The sequence below is a fragment of the Asterias rubens genome, chromosome 8 (assembly GCF_902459465.1).
Source record: "Asterias rubens chromosome 8, eAstRub1.3, whole genome shotgun sequence".
Lineage (NCBI taxonomy): Eukaryota > Metazoa > Echinodermata > Asteroidea > Forcipulatida > Asteriidae > Asterias > Asterias rubens.
Window position 1 is genome coordinate 16,361,797 of NC_047069.1, and position 18,963 is coordinate 16,380,759.

The window sequence follows — 18,963 nt, forward strand, 5'->3', positions numbered from 1 at the left end:
CAAGTCATTTGTCTTTAACTTTCAATAAATAATTAGTATTCATAATTCTATCTGTGGCTAAATTACAATAACATAAGGAATCATATGAATTACTAGAACTTGCACATACATTACACACATGTATCAAATATCACAATACAATTTTACAAATCCCTAAAATGAAGCATTTACACATTAACACTTACATAAAAATACTCTATATAAAAACACGGGGACAGAATAGCACAATTGCACAAATAAGCATTACATTAAAAACACATTCAAGAATGTTATTAAAAAGCCAATTGACATCCATCTCCTCAAAATGAAAAAATAGAAAAAACAATTCTGATAAAGAGAGACAGAATTGTTCCACTCTTTAATATAACACACCAAGCAGCAAAGAAAAGGAAAAAAGGGAAAAAAAAAAAAAAAACAGCAAAGAAAATGAACATGATATGATGCCTCTGACACCATTGAATCAATAACAACAAGCATTAATTTGCCTAATGATAATATTCATACATGAACATGGAACAGGAAACAATAGGAGACTAAAAAGATGATTGCTGGTGGCCCGCTCACCAGTTCTTTTTTTTTCCATTCTCATGGCTGAGAAGAAAAAAGGACCAAAGAGTGCAGCCCTTCCATGGCAAAACAGCCTAACTCGAAAAATTACATTTAAAAGCAAGTACAGAGATAAGCTGTTTTATTATAAAACAGGATAAAGTGGGGGGGGGGGGAAGGACAAAGATAGGACATGTTATATTCACATCCAAACTTAATGTAGTAGGCCCATAGGCCTATTCCTTTAAAGGCAGTAGACACTATTGGTAATTACTCAAAATAATTATCAGCATAAAACCTTGCTTGGTAATGAGTGATGGGGAGAGATTGATGGTATAAAACATTGTGAGAAACAGCTCCCTCTGAAGAGATGTAGTTTTCGAGAAAGAAGTAATTTTCCACGTATTTGATTTCAAGACCTCAAGTTTAGAATTTGAGGTCTCGAAATCAAGCACCTGAAAGCACACAACTTCGTGTGACAAGGGTGTTTTTTTCTTTCATAGTTATCTCACAACTCCGACGACCAATCAAGCTCAAATTTTCACACGCTTGTTATTTTTATACATATGTTGAGATATACCATGGGACTGTTTTTTTTTTTACAATTACCAATAGTGTCCACTGTCGTTAAAATGAGACAGGTACAATTTTATTGCAATAACAGCTACATATACAATGTAAAATAATGCACAATGAAGACAAAACTAACAAGAATCTATATCAATGGTTAACTTAGAAGTGAAGCGTAAAAACATTTTAGTGAATTGCACCTCATGACGACTTACTTTTGGGACTTGTCTTTTTGCTATAATTATGCACGTTGTCCGGATTGTATGGTGCCTGGAAGTCACCCATGGAGTCACTCTCAAGCTCAATCTCATAGTCGGGTTCTGGACTGACCATTATTGAGGGATCATCTTTGGAAAGATGGACAAAACAAAAAAGCTTTAAAATTGAGAATTTATGAATTAATTTTTAAAGTCACCTGGAAATAGAATGTTTTTCTTTCAAACATAAGAGTATATGCTTACGAACAATAAAACAATTTTTTTAGTAATTGTTTGTCACGATTTATATGTTTAAAAAATATATAAAGTTGTTTGGGGGGCTGACTCCGCCTACCCCTTTTGTGACGTCAATCGAGGCAGACTTTGCCTGCAGTGCGTATAGTAAACACACGTGCAAAGTACATGTACATCCAAGTCGTGAGTTGGTACATTTCAAAAAGTGTTTTTCTGCATTTAGCAGCAATACACCTGGTCGGCATTTTTTTTTTAAACGTACAAACTCACGACTTGGTCCGTACATGTACTTTGCAATTGTGTTTACTCTACGCATTACAGGCAAAGTCTGCCTCGATTGACGTCACGAACAGCGCCCTCTCAGGTCGGGGTCTACTGTTAAATTTGTAAATAACATAAGAACTGATTTTTTAAAACCTTAGTTAACTGTTTAATCACATTCCACTCATCAAAACACATATCTTAGTGACAAAAGTTTTATTTTGAAAAAATACCACTTCCAGGTGACTTTAAGTTCAAACCATCACCAGCAAATGTAATCAAAATTTTCAAAAGTACAACAATGTTAATAGAAATCAGTCCCAGGGCTCAAATTTTCTTTGGACCACCGGCCTGAGGCCAGTGATTTAAGTGACCAGCCAGTAAACTCAAAACAGGTCAGTCTTGTTTTTTTCTTTTTTTCAATTTAACAGCTTTTTGTCATAAAAAACAACGTTCAAATGCTGGGGGCTGAGTATCACCCTTAAAACATCAGACTATCTTCTCTTTAATAGTGTTGTGTTCAAATAAAACAGTTTGATAAAAATGTTAAAACTGGGTTCTAATTTTGACTCTGCTCTGTTCTCATCTTGATTGTTGTCTTGTGAATAAAATACCGGTCCAGTAAAGATTCACCAAGTTCTGCAGACTTGTGGATCCCCCACCTGAACTTGCGCTCTGAATCATGATGGACTACTTCATTAAAAAAAAAGTTCATAGAATATTTACCTGTAGGTTGGAAGGACCTGGCAAGAATGGAATAACTCTCGTGAGCATCTGGAAAAATAATCAAGATTCCCACTTGTTAAAAGTTCACATCAATTCTTTTAACCCCAACTAGGGGTGTTCTACTGGGATCTTAACTTCCTCTACTTAAAAATCCAACACTGTATGGTAACTCAACACAGGGACTGTCTGACTCTTGGTTATGGTGGAATACCTAGGGATAAGATTCTGAATAAATGAAGAAGTCTGAAACTTGTTTGTCATGAAAGGTGAAGTACATCAACAGGATTTTTCCTTCCCTGCAAGTTATGTTCACTAGCCCACATGTAATAATGCACACAAATTTCAAAGAGTAAACAAAAACACAAAAAAGAATGTTATTTCTTCAATTCGAGCAATCATGTAGATTATGATGGGTTTGTAACAGGCTTCAAAACAACATGGAACATTGCCCTGGTGTTGAATTCTTAACTTTATTTGCTGTTGTGTTTCTAGTCGCTTGGGGGTACTTGTTGAGGTTTTTTTTTTTAGGGGGGATGGATGGAAAGAGGAGTGGATGGATAGTATGGGGTTACCTGTGTGTATTAATTCAGCCTCTTTGTCTGATGCTACCCCACTATCAGCTGGACTTGGTGGAAGGGAGCCTTTAATGGAACATAAAGAAATAAATTCAGTGAGATGAATGACAAATATTAAAATTAGTTTTTACCCATACACTGAGTGTTAGCACTGTATACCTGTACTCAGTACTTTTTTTTTAGTCCTGTGAAAATATATCACAGGCATGTTACTGGGGTGAGCATCGAACCCATGACCCTTGCAATTCCAGATCAATATTTTAATTAGTTTTTAACCATAGACCGCTGCGTAATTAAGCACTTTATACCCTAAGAATTCTGTGAAAAAAAAAAATCAGTATTGTTCTGTGGTTTGAATCAAAGAAAGAGCGTCAAATAGCACTCAGCAACTTGTGGTTTTTACAAATTACAACATGACAACCGTTGTATCACATCTTGATAGAAATGTGTACAATATACATGTAGAGGGTACCAACAGATTAGTAACAGTAGCAATATTTTTCTGTGCTTAGCTCGCTTTCGTACTTACCTGTATATGCTTTATGAATGGGCCCAGGGTAGTGATGATTCACATCATGATAAAACTGTTCACAAACTTTTGTCTGCACATGTTTTGATACTTGTTACAGATTAAATTAATAGGTTTTTTTAAAGTACAAATTGTATTGTTTTATGTCCCCACTTTTTATTGTATCAAAGATAAAGATAAATCTTATCTTTATAATAAAGCAATAACAAGCAGGTCCATGAAACCAACCAAACTAATAATGACATGGGGTTAGACTACAAAAATACTCAGATATCAAACAGTTATGAGCATTGATAAGTTATGGCGCGTAAAGGGTTATTTACTGGGATCCTTCCTTACTTTTTAATAAACAAAATGGAAGGAGGAAGATACTCAGTATAACAGAATCAAACAAAATCTATTAGAACATGTATGACTGTATGGTACATGGATTTTGATGGGTTTACATGTTTAGGATGCGAGGGTTAATAATGAAAACTTCTAATTAAAACATTGTTGTAGCTATTTACCTGTACTGGAGCATCTTTGTGTCCTTGTGGATTTACTCTGCAAAATAAACGTTTTCTCTTCTCCACTCGTTGTTGGTGAAATATCGAGGAGAGCGTGGGCAGCCATCATGTCCCTTCCACTCCCTGAACTTTCTGTGTCACACGCATGAGCTAAACACACAAAAATAAAAAGACCTTAAATTTCCACATTTCATTTTCAAGATACTTGTTTGTAATAAAATTAGAATATTTAGACTCTTTGACAAAAGACCGAATGCTTCTTCAACATTTTCAACATTTATAAGGTAAATGGGAGTACTAATTTTTTGTAGCACCAAAATAAAAATGCTTTCAACTGAATGTTTACATTACGCTGAATAATGATTTTAACTACAGGTAGTAACTTTTTATGCAAGATCTTTGCTCTGTTAACTGACAATATGTTTCCCATTTTCTAGAATCGACTGAACTCATCTCGGCACATCCTGTTCAGTTAGTTTTGTTTTTTTTAAGAATGAGATGTTAACGCGGAAGGATACGACTTAATGTTTCCTATAAACAATCAATTTAAGTCACCAGAAGCCGCTACTCATCAAAACAACCAGTAAGCCATGTTCAGGAAGTTATACAGCACACCAATTGAGGTGCCTTAAATCACATCCTGTATGCCCAGGATATATTGCTGCTTTCATAAAACGTCGCCATCCATTAACCAAACAGTAACAGACAACCTTGCTAAAATACAAATGCCAAGGCCCTGAATATTCAGTCTTTAAAAAGAAAACAAAAATTAATTATTCAAGAAATAAACATCCGTCAGACCTCGTCTCTTGAATCCTTAAATGTCAGCAATGTCAAAAACCCATTTCATTTGTAATTTACATTTCTTCATCTTCTGTTCAATATTTATTCATTCTTTACCTTTTGTAAATCAGTAAATCAAGCTGTTAGTGTACAGTGCTTTGTACACTTTACTAAATGTTAATTTTGTTAAATTATTATCATGCCGTATCAAATATTCAGATTTACACAAATTATTTAAAGGCAGTGGACACTATTGGTAATTACCCAAAATAATTATTACCATAAAACCTTTCTTAGTGACGAGTAATGGGGAGAGGTTGATGGTATAAAACATTGTGAGAAACGGCTCCCTCTGAAGTGCCATAGTTTTCGAGAAAGAAGTAATTTTCCACGAATTTAATTTTGAGACCTCAAGTTTAGAACTTACTTGAGGTCTTGAAATCAACCATCTAAACGCACAGAACTTTGTGTGACAAGGGTGTTTTTTCTTTCATTATTATCTCGCAAGTTCGATGACCGATTGAGCTCAAATTTTCACAGGTTTGTTATTGTATGCATATGTTGAGATACACCAACTGTGAAGGCTAGTCTTTGACAATTACCAATAGTGTCCACTGGCTTTAACTGCATGAACACACCATGAAGGGTTCACATCAGGTCCACACAATTTATTTTAAGTCCATGCCGATAGCACACTGAATTGGAAAAGGGTCTTCATTCAGAATGTTTTCTTCTTGGTGTTAATCTTGGTTTTAAAGTCAGAATGTGCAATCTGGAACATTCATGGTTTTCTCTTGATATAGACCTTTATCACGCCGTCACCATCGTGAACATTGTTCCCTGTTTCCAATAACAGTATTGAATGCTAACCTTCATTGCACAAACATGGTACCAGACTATTATTTCGTCCAGCCTCAGTTTAGTAACAATGAGTTAGAATGGAGTAAAATCAAGATGACCACACCATGATAAAGGTCTATGGGGGGGGGGGCTATCAACTGAAATGTGCACATAATCTGCCCTTCAATCACACCCGGCAGCCCAATGAGTAAGCCATGGGGAGATCCCCTGACATGTATGTTCTCAATTATTAAAAAATAATGTAGCTATAAATTTCAACTTAGAATGTTGATCAAGTGCAGTACCATAAATTTGATATGTAGACCAATGTAGATAACCCTGTACTACAGATCTGTTTTTAATAAACCCAATGTAGTGTACAATGAAGTGTAGATGTACCATTCACCGTTCAAATATGATTATATGATTATAATGAACTACACTAAATGGATGTTCCTAGCATTGCAACACATGATGTTGTGCTAGTTTTGAAGAATCAAGTTCAGTTTGGAGAAATAATTCTCCTGCCAGTGTATATGTTTATTGATTTCTACTTTATCCACTTGAAATTAAAAATAACAACGTAAAGGCCTTTGTAGTACTATTGCTTACAAAACAAAACACATCTACATGAAAAACAGTGAGCAGAGCAGGTGGAATCAATAAACACAGCATCTTCAAGTAGACCATTACTGTAATGAAAGGCCATTGCATCTAAAGGCCATATGCATGCCTATAGTACTAATAGGATATCCTGTATGCCTTACAGAAGGGTGATTATTGACCCGAAAATTTGTCAATAGGTCCCTTTATATTGCCTTGTTGACACTCACTTCTCACTGCATGTCCTCATACATGAATGCCAGGCCTTATTGATGAATACCAATATCAACAGTCCATTGATGAGGTATTTGGACTTGACCTTAATAGTCCAATTGGCTAACACTGCATTATCCAGTGGTTTTTGAATTAACATAACAATGAATAATTCATGTATTGAAAAAAACCTCACTCTTAAAAAGTGCAAGAAGCTTTCCCTTGTTAAAATTTAAATATTAGGCTAAGAGCTCCATGTATCTTTAGAGGGGGTATTCAAAGTTCATGGAACAAAAGTTTGAGGTGTAACTGTGTGCAATTCTGTTTCTTCAAATTCTCTAGGTTTTAAGAAAATTTATGGTAGTTAAAATCATCAATAAGGAAAATAAATGTTGCCATAAAATATTATCATTTTGCAAAAAAAATCAAAAAAGTTTGGCCGTGATTGAAAAAAAAATGTTTCTACAAGATGCATTCTCATCTCATCCCAAGATTTAACAAAATATTTTAACTTTATATTATTAAAATTGAAGTTATAGGGACAAGCAGACTGTTTTTATTTTCAAGAACTTGTTATTTCAAAATCCAAAAATTGTAAAAAATTAAATGTTAATGATTTAAATTGAAGAAAAAGAAAACAACAACCAGAAAAAGATAGAAATTGTCGTCTAACGAGTAGGTCTATGACTACTGAGATTGAGAAGTTAAAGTCCACATTATTATAGACCATGGACAACACGGTGTTTTAACTGTAAAGTTTTTAGTTAAGTTTTGCTGCAAAACATGTTCTCTAGGTTTTATTTGTAAGTGATTGAGGGCCTATTGCACGTTGAAGATAAAAGTCAACTTATTAAAATGTGTAGTATTAAAGCCATTTGACCCTTTCGGATTGAAGTTGGGCAAATAGGGATAGGACATTAAAGGTCTGTTAGGCCTGGCCTTGGCCACCTGAACAGTTTTGTCCAAGGCCCACACGTCGTGTATCACAACTTCTATATCAAATAACAAACCTGTGAAAATTTGGGCTTAATCGGTCATCGGAGTCGGGAGAAAATAACTGGAAAACCCACCCTTGCATCCGCGCGTTTCGCCGTGTCATGACATGTGTTTAAAATAAATCCGTAATTCTCGTTAACAAGAATTTACATTGTTTTACTGTTTTCTCAAAAAGTAAAGCATTTCATGGAATAATATTTCAAGAGAAGTATTTCACCACTACCTTCTGTAAACCCTGCAAGTTATTTGTAAATCTGTGAACTTTTTGTTTTTTTTATATACCGAAAGGGTCCAATGGCTTTAATGTTTTTGACAGTGGTTAAAATGTGAAAAATCTTGTCACAAGTCTGACGACAATGGAAGAAATTTGATACTGATTATGGTGACTTGCTTTAGAACCCTCAGCAGGACTGCTACCATCAGGAAGATGGAGGGTCACGATTATCACAGCTGACATAAAATGTATTTTTGTAAATGACCAGTACAAAACGAAATCAGGAAAAATTACGGTACCTTCAAATCTTTGTTTTTTAAGGTCGCTTTTGCCATCCACCTCTAGGAGAACGATTGCCTAGTACGAGTGATTGAGTTTGAATCTGAATGTTAATCATTCAGTCGGCAACACATCCTATGGAAAAGTTTTCGTATCACGCCAACTACTTTTTCATTCAGTATGAAATAATACAGTATTCTAATTTACCTCAATGAGATACCCCTTTTTGTAAAAATGAGTGAGAAGGTGGTGGCAGGATACGGAAAGGGGAGAGGAAAACAAAGTTTAATGAAATTAAAAGCAAGACATGCAGCAGTCTGGTTCAAGGTTCCATCAGTCCAGGAAATGAAACGGGTGAATGAAAGACAGAGAAGAAAACATTGACTGAAACCGACTGCCCAATCATCAAATCAAGCATGGTCTGTTGTTTTGTTTTGCCAGCTAGGGGTACCATACGAATTGCGCATATAAAGAGGGACACTCATGCAAAAAAACAAACACTCAACAGATAGACGACTTCGCCATTGAACCGTGCTGGCAGCAGTTTATTTTTTAATGAGTATCCGACCAAACACCATAATCATGTCAAGAATTGAAGCGCAGACGGCCACGTTACCAGCATAACTGTAAACAACTCAAGAAAGGATACAAAGAGGACTATCGTTTCCAAATTTGCAACCCACACAAAAAACCAGGCCACGCACTTTCAACTTTTTTGTTGTTCGTGTATGTAACGTACATGACTACGAACGGCTTGTCCGTGCGTACATACGACACCCACACATCCACTTCCTGGTTTTCCAGTCCGGAAGAGAATTGCTTCGCGGGTAATTCAACACGGTAGCGATTTTCAAACTGGACAAAAATCACCTAAACCTAGGTTTCAAGAGGGTATACAAGTGACACAACAGCACTGCACCATTACGGTTTCTTACCAGCTTGAAGGAGCAAGTCTAGATCCTTTCTTACGTCTGAAGCCATCGTGCAAAAATTCACAACATTGAGGTTTTTGAACGCGCTGTATAAATCTCCGTATGGTTTGCGCACACACTGTAGGTACCCTAAAAACATGCGGCGATCCTAACAACTAGATTAGATATCACTACGCGCTGTGATCTGCCCGGAAGTGAAGGACTACTTGCATCGATTTAGCAGCGGCGCGCGGTCGTGTCGTTGTAGTAAGCGGCATTTCGGATAGGTGTCGATAAACATTGCGCTACAAACGGGATGTCATGGAGGTAGAAAAGTCTGCACGAGTTGACAGTGCGGAAAGGGACCCCACTATTCCCCTGATAATGGAAAACGATGAAGTATTACCTCTAGGCCTTCATTAAATGTTTTTTTTCTTCTAGCGACCCAGCTAGAAACCGTGTAGCCATGGAGTTCAATGCGCGTTTGGTTCAGCCGCGGCGGCGGCGGCGCAGCATGCTGTCGACCAAACCGCGAGTTGAAGACTTATTTACAAGATGGCGGTCTACAAACTCACCGCAATCTTGACAAACCTAGTATGTAGTACGAGGTGGTACGACTATATATAAATATATAAAAAAAGAAAAAAAAGAAAAAAAATCCTCTTATTTTGAGAACCTTTTAGCCGAGAAAGACGGCCGAAACGTCACGGGCCTTTAACTATTAATTTAGTTTTTGCATAGGTTACCTCAAGAGGTCTTTCTCTGGCCGACCCACTATCCTAGCTCTCAAAAGTTGCAGGCCCTGATTTGTTTCGGGTAACGAATTTTACGACTGAAGATTCTGCTCCATCGGTCGTCAAAAAATGCTTCATTTTTTTCCCCAAGTAATCAGTCCTTAATTTATGAGGGAGAAAAGGCAAGGGAGAATAGGCATAATACCAGGAAGAAACGGCCAAGCAGTGGCTACATTTATTTAAGAAATGCTGTCATGTTTTGTTTTTCCAAAAGAAAAGTGGTTGTTAATGTTGAGATCGATGGCGTAAACTTGTTCTCTCACACACTATTCAATATGACACACATTCCATGATATACTCAGAAAGACGGGGCCAGTGGCCTTATACACATCCGGTATTCTCCGATTCCCGCATCAGGTGCCTTTGTGGCCCGGATATATGGCGGGAAAAAGTTTCCACTTTTCATGTTTATCCATGGCTGATCACAGATCGGAATGCCAAAACTGATTACCTGGAGAAACACCTAAACCGGAGTCTGTCACGTCATCACTAAAAATTACGTACGTGCGAGTGCAACTGCAGACCCCTTCACTTTTCGCTCGCACCGGGAATTACCCCCCTTGATTCTTACAATCATAGTTGGGTCAGTTAGAGTAGAATAATGCAACCATCCAATTCTACCTCCATGATGTAACTACACCGACCACGGACGTGTGATTAAAATGATATACTTGTTGTACTTGGGGGGGGGGGGGTATTTGTCTCGGCGATGGGCACTGAAAAGTGTTGTCCCGCGGCGGCCGCCCCGGTATCGCGCACCCAAAGCAGCAAGAACGGCTCCGAGTGTAATAGACCTTTTCGCAAATACCGGGGCAAATACCAAATTTGATCCATATCTATCCCACAATGCAACCTCATTCAACAGTCTGCGCTTGCGCATTGGTATTTGCGATAAGGTCTATACCACGAGTGTTACACACTAACAGCGCCCTCTCTTGATTGATTCGTTAAATAAAAACAGCCAATCGCTTGAAGGACAGGCAAAACAAAACAAGAAAATGTACATTGTTATGGAATTTGTTATCAAAGTGTTCTGAATGAAGAGTCCAAGGTTTTTTGTACAAATAAGTTTCTTCACAAACAAAATACCTTTAAAACCTTTTATGTTCACAATAAATGTAGTATAAGTAATGCATGCAAAGTCATCAGAACATAAAACTCCCTCCCTTGATGAAGCATGCAAAAGCCACTGATTTAATTAGCTCTCTTGAGTTTGCCAATGACTCTGATGCAACAAAGTGAACTGAAAAAAATGCAAAATATGAGTTTGATTCTAAAGAAAAATAGTAAACAAGTAGACATTTATAGAGGGGTTATTTTCAAAATGGTTCACCATTGGTTCTTTACCACAACCAGTATCCGCAGCAAAATAGACAAAAATAGGCATATTTCCTCTTTTATGGTAAACAAATACTAATCATGCTAATCAAAATAATATAAAATATTTACAAGGTTGTTAAGTTCAAGTAAATGAAGCATTCTATAACTGCTATTAAAGCTGACAACTTCTTCAAAACTTAGTAAAAAGAGACCATAAAAGCCAAGACTTTGGAACCCTCTACCTGAGAAACTGTGAAACTTTCAAATTCACTTGGCATTGTTATTCAAAAACACAGTTAAAGTTTCACCTGCATGAAAAGAAACAATTAGATGACTCAATGTTCTACTTTAAAACATTACCAGTATTTTTTGCTGAGTAGTGTCATGAGTGCCCCTTGAGGCGGATACTGGCACTTTTAAAGTTTGCATTTATTGTGCAATATGAATGAGCCAATTATTTGTCCTTGTACATTCAGCCCAATGGACCTGGGACATTGCTAAACTCTGTTTGCGATTATTTTGTCATGGTTCCATGAATCTGTTGTCAAACCATAGCTACTGGGAAGCAAATAAACCCCAGTGCATAAAGTTCAGTCGTCCTTTGTGAACTAACAATACACCATAGTCATGTTTACGATCAACAGATCCTGTCGAGAAAAACCTCCTAACTTTTAAATGACTCTACCTCAGCAATGCATGGTTTGCAGAGGCGGTTTGCAGTGGCATAACAAGCCATTTTCATTTGGGGGATGGGCTAGGTGCGGGCAAATACACACACAAAAATAAATAAATAAATAAAAAGCAATTGTTTTATTTTTAATAGATGCTAAATAATTTATTTTTGGTTGTACCCTTACACCAATGTGTTGTATGTTAGCACTGTATATTCAGTACTTTCTTGAGTTCTGTGCAAAATAAAAGCACAGGCAATTTACTCCGTTGGGACTCTAACCCACGACCATTGCATTTCTAGACCAACTAGACCACTGAGATTGCTCGGTAGCTAGATGCTATGTTTGTGTGTGTATTGAACCACCCATTTGTGTGCCTTTGTGAATCTCATTCAGAGCAGGGTGGGGGGGGGGGCTGTCTGAGCTAGCTTAGTCTGAGCATGGTCTGAGCGCAGGAAAATGGGGTGGGCTCCCCCGTCCCCAAGTTAGGCCAATGATGATTTCTCCCCTTCTCTCAACTCAACTCAACTCAACATTTAATTCAAATTTTTTGAATGAAAATCTATCAGACGAAACAGTCAAGTAAATGATGTTGTTTTGTGTGGAGCTTGGTTCATAAGCCTTTAGGTTGAGAAAAACACGCAGCAAATAAGCCAAAACCCACAAACCCTCCACTCAACACTACACAGTGGCAATGTTTGCTGGTCCTGAGAAAAAAATACATTCCAAAGAAAGTCAGGGTTAACTTTTCCATATGAATGGTGTTCAAAGAATGGACACAATGCAACATGTTTGGCTATTGTGTTTTTCCAGTAGACTGTATCTTAGTGCTTGCCCAGTGTAAACCTCTACATGTTCTTAATGGTGGAATGGGTACCCTGAACAGGCTCATAGGATCAGCTAGTTGCTCGGTCTGAGGTCTAAGCACTAAACAGCACTGGCAAGCCCTATACTGCACATGGAATTTTGTATAGATCATAAATCTATATTCTTTTACAATTTATACATTTTATTGAGAGAAAAAAAGGAGGAATCACTACTATGGTGAAGTCATATCTGCTGTATTTCTTTCTTTAAAACTATTAAGGTACATGTAGTGTCTTGGTATTGAAAATTATTTTAAAAAAAGTTAGTGGCTTGACTTTTTGACCCTAACAGAGCCTTCCTGTGGAAGGCTTTTAATTTGAAACATGAATTCATGAATACAGAAAGTACATTATAATCAACATGTTTCTGTTTCCCCACTTGTTGAGCCACCATAAATCACCTTTCACTTCTTGGTCATATGAACACAGGGACCAATTATGAAGTAAATGCAAAAAAATAAATAAATGCATTTCCTTTTATGAACATAGAATAATCAAAAAAATTACAGTTCCGAAAATTTTTGCTTGAAGTTGAAGGGCAAGATCACTCGCCATGAGAAACAAAAACGGAAGTTCCATATGAAAAGCAGAATGGTAACAGTCTATCTCAAAAGCAGAATGCCTATATAAGCCAAACATTTTGTTAGCATGAATGCCACACATTGAAGAGAAGGTCAACTTCGAGGCAGTGGCCTCCAGCAAGACGTCTATGAATCATGAGGGGCAGGACCAGGGTACAATGAGAGAGGTGCAGCCCCTTTAATCTTTGAATAGGTAGATATTTGTACCTTCTCAAGGTCAAATGCTATCCCATGGGTGTGAAACATCACAAATACTGTTCATATTATATTCCTGGAATTACAAGTTTTCCTTTAAAGCTTTGAAGTGGCTATTTATTTCTCGTTGTCATCACCATACAACCCAGACATATTCTGTTGAATTTATAAATCAAGCGTCAATGTCTGGGAAAATAATGTCTGGGCAGAAGAGAACTTTGTTTTGGTTTAGAAATTGAGGTACTATGTTGACTTGTGAAATATCAACAACATTTGCAACAAAAAAAACAGGACATTCAAATTGAGCTTTATGCTTGAGTTTAAGTATAAGCTAAATCTTGTGGCCATTCGCAGATTTTGTTACCATTTTTTATTTTAAGGTTATTACACTGTGATGTTTAAATATTGAATTATAAATGTACAATAACCCCAGTTCTTGAGTTTACTGGCCCGACATTGAAATCACGAGCCTCAGGCCTGCAGTCTGTTGTAAACTTTAAGCCCTGAACTATCATTTAATTTAAAATGAGCGCGGTTAGGCTATTGTCTTGAAAGTCTCCAATTGAAAATCATGAAGTGTGAACAGAAGAATTTAAGTATCCGACAAGGTACCAGTATTTGCATGAGTTATTAGTTTTTTTATATAGACAGTGGACACTTTTTGGAATTGTCAAAGACCAGTCTTCTCACTTGGTGTATCTCAACATATGCATAAAATAAAAAACCTGTGAAAATTTTAACTCAATTGATCGTCGAAGTTCTGAGATAATAATGGAAGAAGAACACCCTTGTCACACGAAGTTGTGTGCTTTCGGATGCTTTGATTTCAGGACCTCAAATCTAATTCTGAAGTCTCGACATCAAACTAGTGGAAAATTACTTCTTTCTCGAAAACTACGTTACTTCAAAGGGAGCCGTTTCTCACAATGTTTTATACTATCAACAGCTCACCATTGCTTGTTACCGTGTAAGTTTTTATGCTAACAATTGTTTTGAGAATTACAAATAGTGTCCACTGCTTTGATATTTCTTTATGCAGGTGTTTTGCCCAAGCGAAATCAAACGTAAACCGAACAATCATGTCTGTCAAGCAATTTATTTGTTTGCTTGTTTTATTTAATACCCAACAAGCATGAGGAAGATTTGAAAAAGAAATACATTTTCTGATGTAGGAACAGAGGAAGAAACAGAAGAATAAGTATCCCAACACGTTACAAGTATTTGCCTGAAATATTACTTACGCTTTGATGTTTCTTTATGCGTTGTGATCTGGTTGACTTCACTGTCACATAAACTGTCCTGTACACACAGTACATCGGTGTCTAAGTATTCAAGTGCCGTGGGGATGCCAAATGTTCCTGGTGTGAGGGGCATGTTGTATAAAGACTGAACGATGACTGACGGGCCATCGTGAATGACGTTGGGCTTCCTCTGAAAAAACGACAGAGAATACACACAGGAATATTAAACCAGTTATTCGGATCAACTTTCAATTTAAAGATGTTACAAGTTATCACACAAGCGCGAGTGGAATATGGAAAAATTATAGCGCTTCTACGTCCCATATCCAACAAGGCCGAATTTCAGAACGAACAGCATTGCACATGCACAAAGTTTAGAATGTAATTTTTGCACTGTCCATTTGCGAAGCGTGACGCATTGACCAACTCACAATACGCAGTGTGCAATATAAAAACTGGGAGTAGGTATACATGTATATGATCTAGGTTTGTATACCACCCTCCAGTTTGAGCATCTGATTGGTGGATTAGCACATACTGGAAGATAATGCTTTTTATAGAAGACCCTGCCAAAGCTATCTATGTATGGATTGGCCTATACTTTGCAATGTTGAACCATTATTTACCAATATTATACATTTTGACTTTTCACTCTGAGTTTTTTGTTTGATGAAAAGAAGTTGAGAAAAACAGTTCATTTCAAAAAATATGCTCAGTCTTTACAATTCCTGCAAAGCATCCATGTAAAAAATAATATTATTTGTATATTTAAAAATACTCAACACTATTTTCACAAAACTCATTTTTTCACAGATTCCAAGTAAAAGTGAACAAATTAATTGTATAAATCTATGAATTTTAAAACAGAAAGAGCTAAATTCAAAGTGCTAAGTTTTTACAAAGTTTGTATGTGCAAAGCATGCAAAGTTCAAGGTTTGAGCTTTGAAACACCCAAAGGGAACTTTGAAATGGTCCGATTCAAAAAATATTCTTGCAAAAGTATTTTCTATGACCTTTAAAACTGCACAACTATAGTTCAAAATACTCAGATTTGGCCATGCACAAAAATGTGCCATGAATTTAAAACACACAAGGCTAATGGTTCAAATTGTCACTACACGACCATATGTTTGAAAAATCAGCAGCAGGTAATGGATTCTTTACAAGGGAAGTGGGATATACTCATAGAAGAGTGTATAATCATGGAGGTAGAAATTATCAGTTTGTGAATCCAATTCCACGTTACATTGATTTGGATGACAATTTGTTGATTTAAAGGCAGTGGACACTATTGGCAATTACTCAAAATAATTATTATCATAAAACCTTTCTTGATTACGAGTAATGGGGAGAGGTTGATAGTATAAAAGATTGTGCGAAACAGCTCCCTCTGAAGTGACATAGTTTTCGAGAAAGAAGTAATTTCCCACAAATTTGATTTTGAGACCTCAAATTTAGAATTTGAGGTCATGAAATCAAGCATCTGAAAGCACACAACTTTGTGTGACCATGGTGCGACAAGGGTGTTTTTTCTTTCATAAATATCTCGCAACTTTGATGACCGATTGAGCTCAAATTTTCACAGGTTTTTTATTTTATGCATATGTTGAGATACACCAACTGTGGAGACTAGTTTTTGACAATTTATCAATAGTGTCCACTGTCTTTAACTACATTTCTGACAGCAAAAACAACAACAGCAAAACAACAATCAAACCTAGTGTTAGCATAGTTCACTCCATATACAATGTATTCCACTTTAACATTGATTATCAATAATCTACAATGCTGTTTTATTTCTATAACTAATCAATATAAAATCGCAAATGACAGTGCTTTGCTGAGACTGAATACTGACAACAAGATCTTAGTTAAAACAACATGCCTGTCATACCACTGTCTCTCATTTAACGACACTGTACACCGTTGTTAATTGTCAAAGACCAGTCTTCTTACTTGGTGTATCTCAACATATGCATAAAATAACAAGCCTGTGAAAATTTGAACTCAATTGGTTGTCGAAGTTGCGAGATAACAATGGAAGAAAATCACCCTTGTGACATGAAGTTGTGTGCTGTCAGATGCTTGATTTCAGGACCTCGAAATCGAATTCAAATATTTCAGTGGAAAATTACTTCTTTCTCGAAAAATAAGTTACTTCAGAGGGATCCGATTCTCACAATGTTTTATACTATCAACAGCTCTCCATTGCCAGTTACCAAGTAAGGTTTTATGCTAACAATTATTTTGAGTAATTACCAATAGTGTCCACTAACTTTAATACAACAGCTCAACATTCGACTAATAGACTTACCTCAACAAATTTATAATCTGCAAGTGACGACAGATCCAACCGCAGACATGGCGCTTTTTTTAACTCTGGTTTTATATCGTTGCTGAAGGCTTCTTCGTTATATTCTTTTTCTGTGTTGATGAATTCCTGTTTTATTGATGCGCCATCCTCTGCCTTGATTGTGCAAGCCATCATGAAGTTTCACATAATATAACGACAGACATCTAAAACATAATTCTATAATAAGGCAAAACAGGTGATGGGTTGGACGCAATAATCTGGAGAAAAATGAACAAAAGAGCAAAAAATAATAAGCTTTTGAGTACAGAATATGCTAGAATCAACTGAACATGTACAAAAAAGATGGTATCTTCTCTCACAATAATACGGTACATGTCAGTGAAATGAAAACTGAAACAGTAACTCAACGTGATCCAGTTTCAGTTCCTGTTTTATAATCTGACTTAAGATCACTCACAGCACAGTAAGTGCCACTGGCTCTGTACAATCATTACACTAAACTGTGTTTGCAGACAGAAGCAATGGACGCAGGCGAAAGGCTCTGTGAGCACTACTTATTACCTACTGGCATGAAACATTCAAATTGATTTAGACTGTGGTTGTGCCATTGGGAATATCAAGTTTTGGGTTACATTTCTTGAAAATACATGCAGTAAATTATTACTGTCACATTTCGGTTCCACTCTTTTGAGTACATTGATAATGGTTTGTTTGTTCAATGGTAAAGATAAGTAATTTTATGGCTATAGGAGGACTGGAGCTTCATAAAATGTCACCTTAAAGGTGCTACACATAGGTCTTTTTTATGGCCGAATTTGCCCAAATTTTGGTTTATAGCAATATTTTCAAAATATGTTTGAGAAAGCCTTTAAATTAAGGTATTTTTTTTACAAAAATTTAAAGCGCAAATGATGAGTGATAAATAACAATAACAAATTATTTCTTGTCGGGATCCAAGATAATCTCACATCAATCAGCCAAGTAAACAAATTTAGCACATGTTGCATGCGTTTGACATTGTGCATGGAACTATGCAAAAGGTATTATAATAATTATATTTAACAGTAGGCCTATCATTTATATGTCAAACTTGTTCAGAGAAAAAAAACAATTTAGAATTAGAAAATATCTCTTGAACGACAATCAGGCCAAGCAACTTTAAAGACAGGGACTCGTTGTTTAATAACAAACTATGTCACAATGGCAACATACTGAAACTAATAGGATGATTAAGCTTTTAAGGATGATCAGTCAACATTTTAGCAAAATTATCAATCATCCATTGCAAGTCACCTTTTAAATCTCGTAGGCCTTTACGTTGACCTTTTCATTAATTAAGGCTGTTTCGTATAGCCATGGGTTATCACAAATTAATGGCTCAGACTTTTTTTCCCAGCTGATAGGTCTTTTCGTTGAGCAACCACAAATCACAATCCACTTTCCTAGCCATGTGAACCATACATTCCTGATACACAAAACAGCAAACAGAAAACAGGAACTTTTAAAGATGGAACCATTCGTATTGAACGCAGAGGCAATTTTGGTAAGAATTGGTAAGGAAGGTACTAAAAGAACGCTCAATTCAAACTGTTAATGCCTAAGGTCTGACACTTGGAAGAAGTAATGATTAAATCATAGTATAGGCTGACAGGTGGGCAAGGCCACTTCTACAGATACTTCATGGTGATTTGATGCCAATGGCAATTAGTACACATCAAAACCACAACTCCCTATTCTGACAACACCAATATCACAATGCAATATGCTTTACATGTATGGAAGTGTCATTAGAATGACCTCAGTCCAGCATACATTTCTTTGTATTCATATTATATGGAACTGGTAAGGTACTAAAACCATGGACATGACCTCCATGATCAAACTGAATGCCTAACAACATTAGCTGTCACTCGGAAGAAGTAATGGTTAAAGCCATTGGACACTTTCGGTACAGAATTATTTGTTTTAATTCAC

The 18,963-nt window shown here is 36.5% G+C and overlaps 1 protein-coding gene across 3 annotated transcripts in view; it reads right to left on the reverse strand.

Moving 5' to 3' along the window:
- LOC117293458 (ETS-related transcription factor Elf-4-like) overlaps positions 1 to 18,963 on the reverse strand; it is a 29,846-nt gene that overhangs the window by 3,793 nt on the left and 7,090 nt on the right. For 2 of the 3 annotated variants that reach the window (XM_033775799.1, XM_033775800.1), the window contains exons 2-7: positions 16,990 to 17,246; positions 14,676 to 14,865; positions 4,169 to 4,318; positions 3,128 to 3,196; positions 2,556 to 2,603; positions 1,332 to 1,463 (exon numbers count right to left, since the gene is read on the reverse strand). In XM_033775799.1, the coding sequence (XP_033631690.1) occupies positions 1,332 to 1,463; positions 2,556 to 2,603; positions 3,128 to 3,196; positions 4,169 to 4,318; positions 14,676 to 14,865; positions 16,990 to 17,163 (763 nt within the window). In that variant the 5' untranslated portion in view covers positions 17,164 to 17,246. Of the gene's footprint in view, positions 1 to 1,331; positions 1,464 to 2,555; positions 2,604 to 3,127; positions 3,197 to 4,168; positions 4,319 to 9,031; positions 9,197 to 14,675; positions 14,866 to 16,989; positions 17,247 to 18,963 lie in introns of those variants that run through there. The other variant, XM_033775802.1, reaches the window with a different exon arrangement.